The 10094-nt window shown below is 44.0% G+C and overlaps 1 protein-coding gene across 1 annotated transcript in view; it reads left to right on the top strand.

Annotated features, from left to right (window-relative positions):
- The first annotated feature begins 325 nt into the window (after positions 1 to 325).
- LOC135523434 (hexokinase-1-like) overlaps positions 326 to 10094 on the top strand; it is a 24830-nt gene continuing 15061 nt past the window's right edge. The window contains exons 1-2 of the mRNA XM_064950103.1: positions 326 to 590; positions 4649 to 4811. Coding sequence (XP_064806175.1) covers positions 528 to 590; positions 4649 to 4811 — 226 coding nt within the window. The 5' untranslated portion in view covers positions 326 to 527. The remainder of the gene's footprint in view (positions 591 to 4648; positions 4812 to 10094) is intronic.

Here is a 10094-nt window from a genome sequence, read left to right as displayed (position 1 = left end):
ACCCAAGAGCAAGGACAATTCAACGTAACCTAACCCCTCCCTGACTACTGTTTAACCCCTATGAGCCATCACCACAGCAACGTGCTGGATTGAGACCGGTTCTCTTTTTCCCCTCCTCCTCTCTCCTCTACTTCCTCGTTTCCTCCCCCACCCGATGTTCTTGTGAAAGAGAGTGTGTACTGCAGGCAGCCAGCCAGCCACCCTGTCGGCTGGGTTCTGCCCGGGAGGCCCCGGCTTCAGCAGTTCAGCCAATCAGAGCACAGGCAGAAGGAAGGGCTTAAACCAGTCCCCATCCCAGCCCCCCTACTGCGTGCATGTCATGCAAGCTAAACTTACTCCACATAGTCTGACTTCCTGGACCCAGGGAGAGAGTGTTGCGATAGTACTGATCTGTGTAGGAGCCCCATACATGACTGCTTTGTTTGAAACTGTGAGCTTGTTTTAACCTCCTCACCAGTGAGAAGAGACTATAGGGATTTCCCTTTTTTTTAGCTCTCCATTTCTCCTTCACCACATCGGTGGACAGGATGATAGCAGCACAGCTTCTGGCCTACTTCTTCACTGAGTTGAAGGATGATAAAGTCAAAAAGGTGAGTGCCCTGTAGGGACCTTGCTACAGCAGGCAGAGCCGTTGCTACCTTCCTCCTAAAAATAGGACAGCTTTGAGGCACAGAGCTCAGGGCCATGTGACAAAATGTGACATAATCTGAATCCCTGGGCTTATCGAGTGCCCCGAAGTTGGTAAATTCTCTCTGACTAGAGTCATGGTTACGTTTCCCTGTGTTGTGATAGCGTGCAGCAGCGTTTACAGTGTTGGTCAGGGCATCTTGTCTGTACCAATGCAATGTCCTTGAAACCAGGATGTGGGCTGCCCTGAGCAGTGGGCCACGGGTTTTTCCACGTCTGTTGTGAATGAATGTGTAGGGTGTGGTAACTCTAACCCTGTGAGAGGTCAGGAGCATCTAAAGCTACCCACCTCTGAGCAGAGGGTCAGGTTTCAGCCGACAAATGACATGGCCTCCACCAGCTTCCTGGAGGCCCTTGCTGTAATGATTTCACTCTGTCATTGTTGAGAGAGAAAGGAATGCAAACGTTGAGAATGTGCATGTTGGAACTGCCCCGTACCTCTCTTGGCAGTTGTAGGACTACTGGCTAGGGTGTGTTAGTGGCAAATGTGCCTAAAGTAAAGCTAGCAAGTACATACTCTAGCTGGCAAGCCTATATCCTTGTGGTAAATGTAATGTCACTAGATTAAAACCAGCAATTATTCAGAAGTATCAAACATCTTTAGATTTCTCTGGCACATCCGTGTAAACAAATTACAGCGAGGTACAGGTTATATATTCTCTGAAGGTTATTTGTGTGGATGTCTGAGATGTGCTGCTGCATGACTTGTAGTGCTAATGAATGAAACATTCCGTTGCAAGTTGTTGGGCTCAACTAGTGTTTTGTAACAGGCCAAAACAGCGATCAAAAGATGTATGTGCTTTTACGTGTTTGGTCAGCTGCAAGTAATTTTTTTTAGAGTTATTTCCCCCTCTAAATCTGCTGTTTTGCTCATCAACTCAGCTAATGTAGGAAACTGCTAGAAAGAGAACCCATGTGTTCTCAATTGACGCAACTCTAAAAAGGAGTTGTACAAGGTGAAGGAATCTTAAACATTTAGGTGTTGTACAATCCAATCTTCCTTAATTGTGCAATATCCTCTCACTTTTTTTTTTTTACAGTATGTGCAATATGATCAAGGATAAGGAATGCGGCATAGGTATCACATAGATTGTGTGTATTTGTACTGACTCATTTACGTGATTAATATGTCATACGTGCTAATAGGCCACACTCCCATTCCACATCTTTAGGAAACAGGAAACAATGTGGTGACTGTAAAAAGACACCAGTGAAAGCTACGTTTACATACCCTCACTCCTTTATTGCGATGTGTGCTGTGGTAGTTAAAAAAAACATTGACATATCGAAATATTTGTTTGGCATACTCAAAGGCTTTTAGCTTGTGGATAGAGAAGGTTAAACTCAGGTTAAACTCTTAAACGGTGTTCTGAACACAATGCAATGAAGGTTCAACGGGCAGCCATTTTCAGTCAATACCAAGCATTCCTTACAGGGTTAATTGTGTCTACAAAACTACTATAAATAATACTACAAGTTTGTAAAAAAACGTATTACCAAATTTCATCAGCCTAATCTCAAGGCTGATGAAATGGTTAGAACAGGAAATAGGTGTAATATTTAAGCCCTGGAACAGGAACCCCACGCATTGTTCTTAAATGACTTGTAAATTTAGTGCCTTCAAAAGTATTCATACCTCTTGACTTATTCCACAATGTTGATTTGTTTCAGCCTGATTTGAAAATGTATTAAATACAATACCCAATAATGACATTTCAGCAAATTTATTGAAAATTTACTTAAGTAATTCACATCTCTGAGACAATAAATGCTAGAATCTCATTTGGCAGCGATGACCGTTTTGAGTCTTTCTGGGTAAGTCTCTGAGAGCTTTGCACACCTGGATTGTACAATATTTGCATATATGTGTTTTTTGTGTGTTTTTTTCTCAATCTGAACCAGGATGTTACACAACAAAATGTGTAAAAAGTCAAGGGGTGTGAAGGCACTGTATGGTGTGTGTTACTAATGTTTTATAGCAATGCTGACTGTATGTACTGTATGACAATCATCATGACTTGCTTTTTATATTTCCTGCATTGGAATAGTAAAGTTTATACAGTTAGTGCTAACCCAATCATTTTATATCTCACATAAATTCCTTTCCGTTTTATTCCTCTTGTTACAGACCGGTACTGTCTAGCTCGTTACTGGAATGTCTCGAGGTCGCTCAATAGAGCTCTGTCCTCAAATAAACTCCTGTTTTATTTCACTGGTGCTGCCTTCATTCACATGGACAGATGTGGAAAGGCTTTAGAGAGAATGGCTCACTCTCCCAAGATTAAGGGTCAGAGGTGTGGCCTTCATGTCACTCGGCCCAGTATGTAAAAGGACAGCTGAATTACTAGTATTACTTGAATGTTTTGTAACTTTTGGTGTCGTTTGTGAGCCCATTTGTGTTCCATTTCAAGGACAAAGCAGATAAAATAATCTTAATGTTTTGAATGTTGATGTATGAATTGATGAGTGGATTAAACTGAATAAAACATTTCCCTCAAGAAGAAGGTGGTTGTCAAATCAAACCTTATTTGTCACATGCGCTGAATACAACAGGTGTAGGTAGACCTTACAGTGAAATGCTTACTTACAAGCCCTTAACCAACAGTGAAGTTTTAATAGAAATATGTGTTAAGTAAAAAATGTAAAATAGAAAGTAACAATAATTCAACAACAGTAGTAAAATAACAATAGCGGTGCTATATACAGGGGGTACCGATACAAAGTCGATGTGCGGGGGCACCGGTTAGTTGAGGTAATTGAGGTAATATGTACATGTAGTTAAAGTGACTATGCATGGATAATAAAAAGAGAGTAGCAGCAGCGTAAAGAGGTATCTGGGTAGCACTTTGATTAGCTATTCAGGAGTGTAATGGCTTGGTGGTAGAAGCTGTTAAGAAGCCTTTTGGACCTAGACTCCAGCGCTCCGGTACCGCTTGCCGTGCAGTCTATGACTGGGGTAGCTGGAGTTTTTGACAATTTTTAGGGCCTTCCTCTGACACCGCCTGGTATAGAGGTCCTGGATGGCAGGAAGCTTAGCCCCAGTGATGTACTGGGCCGTACGCACTACCCTCTTTAGTGCCTTGCAGTCGGAGACCGAGCAGTTGCCAAACCAGGCAGTGATGCAACCAGTCAGGATGCTCTCGATGGTGCAGCTGTAAATCCTTTTGAGGATCTGAGGACCCATACCAAATCTTTTCAGTTTCCTGAGTGCGAATAGGCTTTGTCGTGCCCTCTTCACGACTGTCATAGTGTGTTTGGACCATGACAGTCTATTGGTGATGTGGACACCGAGGGAACTTGAAGCTCTCAACCTGTTCCACTACAGCCCCGTCGATGAGAATGGGGCGTGCTTGGTCCTCCTTTTCCTATAGTCCAAAATCATCTCCTTTGTCTTGATCATGTTGAGGTTGTTGTCCTGGCACCACATGGCCAGGTCTCTGACCTTCCTATAGGCTGTCTCATCATTGTTGGTGATCAGGTCTACCACTGTTGTGCAATATGAAAACTTGATGATGGTGTTAGACTTGTGCCTGGCCATGCAGTCATGCGTGAATAGGGAGTACAGGAGGGGACTGAGCACGCACCCCTGAAGGGCCCCCGTGTTGAGGATCAACGTGGCGGATGTGTTGTTACCTACCCTTACCACCTGGGGGCGGCCTGTCAGGAAGTCCAGGATCCAGTTGCAGAGGGAGGTGTTTAGTCCCAGGGTCCTTAGCTTAGTGTTGAGCTTTGAGGGCACTATGGTGTTGAACGCTGAGCTTTAGTCAATGAATAGCATTCTCACATAGGTGTTTATTTTGTCCTGTTGGGAAAGGGCCGTGTTGAGTGCAATAGAGATTGCATCATCTGTGGATCTGTTGGGGCGGTATGCAAATTAAGTGGGTCTAGGGTTTCTGGGATAATGGTGTTGATGTGAGCCATGAGTGATCAATGATGATGATGATGTGTTGATGTCTTTCAGATCGATAAGTATCTGTACGCCATGCGTTTCTCCGACGAGACGCTGTTGGACATCATGAAGCGCTTCAGGATGGAGCTGGGAAATGGGCTGGGCCAGGACACCAACCCCACAGCAACCGTCAAGATGCTGCCCACCTTCGTCAGGTCCATTCCTGACGGTTCAGGTGAGCATGGATATTCAGATGAAGAAGAATTGTGGGAAATGTATGCCTTTCTTTAAAAGGGACAAGATGTAACATTTTAAAGATTTGTACAGTTACTGATGTAGGATCTTTAATTAGTTTCAGGACATGTACTGCACACCAGGAAATACAAACTTGTAGTATATTCAAACTTCAAAAAAGGCTTCTAAAGTTCGTAATTTCCACTTTAGAATGTCAGACTTGATTTGACCTCTGCTGAGTCCCCCAACAAGCTGCATTCCGAACACTTAAGACACACCTTCTCCCCTCAGCCCTCAAATTAAGTGGACACCTCTGATGACGTATTATGACGTCTGACGAGCTGACACTTGCAGGGAAAGGAGCGAGGGAAGAATAAATCCATTTTAAATGGACCACTCTTGCCTGGAAATTTGTCACTCGTTCATCCCACTGTTGTGTTTTCAGTCATTATGGAACTGTTGTGTGTGTGCCTTTATATGCGCGACATTCGATTATGATTGCACTTCATATCTTGGCTAGAAGACAACGCATCCACAGACATCGAATGTTAGTCATCCTACTATATCGGGTAAATCGATGTATGAGTGTGATGTCAGGGAAAGTTATGTTCGCAAGTTAATGTTTCCAAAAGCTAAACCAAACAAAAACATCTACTGTTATCATACGTGTTTGAGTCATCATGTGCATTAGTAACACAATTTCTAACTTATTTACACTTGTATGTTTTCTTCTCCATATTAATGTTGGTTTTAAATTTTGGTTTTCTTTCTTAAATTAAAGTTTTCTTAGCGGATGTACAGTCATCACGAATGTAATTATGGGGTGTTTCAGGCCCGTAGTGAACATAATTGTACACTCGCAAACTCGATCAAAAACGAGGGCTGAGGGGTTTATGTTGCCAACTTCCCTTGCTTGGCTAATCATTTGGACCAATGACAAAGATGGCCGCGGTGATTCCCCAAAGGGCATAAGGCGAGGGTGAGTGGAGGAGGGTCTATCTTTTCAGCTTTTGGACGTTAACAAGGCGACACTCCATCTTAATTCCTCCTCCACATTTACTGGATTGGTTGAACAGTGCAGAAGAGAACCTCCCCCAACAGTTTTTTTTCTTCTTTTCTTCTTCTTGTCAAGACCAGTATATAAGGGATCTATTTTTAGGCATTTCTTTTACGCCTTATATGTTAGGTTAGCTCAACCAAAACATTTATAAACCCCTACAAAAATGTCCATTAATAATTCACATTTCCTCTGCTGCAGAATTATTTTCCTGCTGTGAGAAACTGCTGAAATGAAGATCGTACATCTCTACACATCTAGGTGTGAGAAAGAATCCTGGGGTGTAAATCATTAGCCTGAGATGTTAAAATTAGAGCTTTTATTGGACAAATTCAGATAAGTCCCTCCCCATTTCATTCCATTTGCTTTCGTTTAAGAAACGCTTTGCAACAGAATCGGCGGAATGATTTTACACCCCAGATGGTCAAGTGGCATTGTTTCAGTTGTTTCTCCCATTGGCTAGAGTTACAGTCACAATAAACATTTGAGGATCTGATTCCCTGAGTACAACCTACATTTAATTTGACCAATATTAAAGGACACAATCTCATACATCTCACCTCATCAATTCTCCTATGATCTTTCAGGGCGGGTCAATATGAGTTGGCAGCACATTCGATCTGCCAACATTCAAATCAAACCATTTTAATGAAAAGGGTTATCTGATGTTCCTGATACAGCAAGTTGAAATAATGTTTGATTCATGAAGAATTGCATCTTATTGTGTCCAACACTTGTAAACTTTGCTAGAATTTGGTGACAACTGGTGTGTCTTAATCTATAGTAGCAGAAGGTTGATACATTTTTTCATCAACTGTTTCAAATTGACAAATGAAGCATCCAGTGGGCAAAGCAATGCATTCATTCAATGATGAATGAACTGTTGTCGTCTGAATTGCTGTAGGCCTACTGCAGCGACAAGCTTGCCATGTAATCATGGTAGAATCTGCCTTTGCTGCAGCGTGTAAGCATTCTATATTCAAGCCCTCCAGCACCCTATCAAAAGCTTGTGATTACATCATAGATTACACATAATTCCACCTCCAGATTTTTACAGGCAGTCTGTGTCTGATTCTACCGTCTGTACTCGGTGGAAGGCTGTGTTATGTGTGTGTCCGGCGCGGTTGGAACCCGGGTCTCCTGTGTGCCACAAGATTGTGGTAAGCCATTGAGCTGAAGCCTATAGGCATTAGCTTGGGGAGCTATGTGTGAGCATGGTCAACATTATCAACTATATGTGTTATGTGTTATCAACTATATGAAATACGTCTATCAGCTACGGCAACACAAATGTTTCCTACGGTCAGTGACATGGTACTTCCTTCAATGATTTATTCCATAGGGAATTGTGGAAGGGTGGAGAATTAGATTTCAAACAATGGTTTTCACTAGGCTATCTATACTTTCATGTGATTTTCAGCGTCTTCATTTGTAAGTAATATGATACTAATAAAGATGGATATTGTAAATACAGTATAGTTGCTCCTTTTAGACTCCTACTGTTACTGTGTTAATAAGTAACATCCAGGCTGCTGAATTCTGCTGTCATTCACACTTTAAATATTTGTTAAATTATTAACAAGGAAGCAAGCAGTTAAGGAAGTCTAATGGGTTTGACTACCTCTTGACATAGCCTAATGTTGCAACGCTACACTGACTGAAGTTAGTGCAACTGTTTAGTGCAATCATTACCTAATGAATCAACTACGGGTAGGCTAAAAAGTATCTATTAACATGCTATCAGGAAAGCGCAATTCAGAGACGAGTGGTCGGTGAAGCTTTCTCACTTTCCCCTATCAGCAGACCAATTTGTCAGACTGTGAAAACTAGCGGATAGCCAACCTAGCAATGATTTATTGTTGTCAGGCGACAGCAGTAGGGTGCATTAGGTTGTTAATCTGTCTGCACTCAGTGTTTTAGGATTGGATGTAAAAATTAAAAAAATACATTAAAAAAAGCATTTCCTGTCAAACAATCACTTTGAAGTAAATCACAGCAAATGTGGCATACATCACACTGTCAGGGTATTAGCTTGTGAATGGAGTAAGAGATCATATATGCAATAGGCCTTTAGGGTTCAAATGTTGCATTTCCTCTTGTTTTTTTTTTTACTTTTCAGTTCTGTTGGTTTTCAAAGGAGAAGTTGTCATGCCCATAAAGTACTACTGCTTTAATTGTAACTTGTTCTCAAGACAGTTTGACAATGTCTTTCATTCTCAGGAGAGAGGAGGTTTGGCAAGATTTGCCAGGAGCTTTAGCCAAACTGATATACTCTTGCATGGCAATGCCAAGGATAGTCAACCCAGGCATGGGCAACACAAGGATAGTCAACCCAGGCATGGGCAACACAAGGATAGTCAACCCAGGCATGGGCAACACAAGGATAGTCAACCCAGACATGGGCAACACAAGGATAGTCAACCCAGGCATGGGGAACACAAGGATAGTCAACCCAGGCATAGGCAACACAAGGATAGTCAACCCAGACATGGGCAACACAAGGATAGTCAACCCAGGCATGGGCAACACAAGGATAGTCAACCCAGGCATGGGCAACACAAGGATAGTCAACCCAGGCATGGGCAACACAAGGATAGTCAACTCAGGCATGGGCAACACAAGGATAGTCAACCCAGACATGGGCAACACAAGGATAGTCAACCCAGGCATGGGCAACACAAGGATAGTCAACCCAGGCATGGGCAACACAGGGATAGTCAACCCAGGCATGGGCAACACAAGGATAGTCAACCCAGGCATGGGCAACACAAGGATAGTCAACCCAGGCATGTGCAACACAAGGATAGTAAACCCAGGCATGGGCAACACAAGGATAGTCAACCCAGGCATGGGCAACACAAGGATAGTCAACCCAGGCATGGGCAACACAAGGATAGTCAACCCAGGCATGGGCAACACAAGGATAGTCAACCCAGGCATGTGCAACACAAGGATAGTCAACCCAGGCATGGGCAAGGATAGTCAACCCAGGCATGGGCAACACAAGGATAGTCAACCCAGGCATGGGCAACACAAGGATAGTCAACCCAGGCATGGGCAACACAAGGATAGTCAACCCAGGCATAAGCAACACAAGGATAGTCAACCCAGGCATGGGCAACACAAGGATAGTCAACCCAGGCATGGGCAACACAAGGATAGTCAACCCAGGCATGGGCAACACAAGGATAGTCAACCCAGGCATGGGCAACACAAGGATAGTCAACCCAGGCATGGGCAACACAAGGATAGTCAACCCAGGCATGGGCAACACAAGGATAGTCAACCCAGGCATGGGCAACACAAGGATAGTCAACCCAGGCATGGGCAACACAAGGATAGTCAACCCAGACATGGGCAACACAATGATAGTCAACCCAGGCATGGGCAACACAAGGATAGTCAACTCAGGCATGGGCAACAGAAGGATAGTCAACCCAGGCATGGGCAACACAAGGATAGTCAACCCAGGCATGGGCAACACAAGGATAGTCAACCCAGGCATGGGCAACACAAGGATAGTCAACCCAGGCATGGGCAACACAAGGATAGTCAACCCAGGCATGGGCAACACAAGGATAGTCAACCCAGGCATCGGCAACACAAGGATAGTCAACCCAGGCATGGGCAACACAAGGATAGTCAACCCAGGCATGGGCAACACAAGGATAGTCAACCCAGGCATGGGCAACACAAGGATAGTCAACCCAGGCATGGGCAACACAAGGATAGTCAACCCAGGCATCGGCAACACAAGGATAGTCAACCCAGGCATCGGCAACACAAGGATAGTCAACCCAGACATGGGCAACACAAGGATAGTCAACCCAGGCATGGGCAACACAAGGATAGTCAACCCATGCATGGGCAACACAAGGATAGTCAACCCAGGCATGGGCAACACAAGGATAGTCAACCCAGCATGGGCAACACCAGGATAGTCAACCCAGCATGGGCAACACAAGGATAGTCAACCCAGGCATGGGCAACACAAGGATAGTCAACCCAGGCATGGGCAACAGAAGGATAGTCAACCCAGGCATGGGCAACACAAGGATAGTCAACCCAGGCATGGGCAACACAAGGATAGTCAACCCAGGCATGGGCAACACAAGGATAGTCAACCCAGGCATCGGCAACACAAGGATAGTCAACCCAGCATGGGCAACACCAGGATAGTCAACCCAGGCATCGGCAACACAAGGATAGTCAACCCAGGCATCGGCA

This window comes from Oncorhynchus masou, chromosome 31 (assembly GCF_036934945.1).
Source record: "Oncorhynchus masou masou isolate Uvic2021 chromosome 31, UVic_Omas_1.1, whole genome shotgun sequence".
Taxonomy (NCBI): domain Eukaryota; kingdom Metazoa; phylum Chordata; class Actinopteri; order Salmoniformes; family Salmonidae; genus Oncorhynchus; species Oncorhynchus masou.
This window is presented reverse-complemented; position numbering and strand designations above follow the sequence as displayed.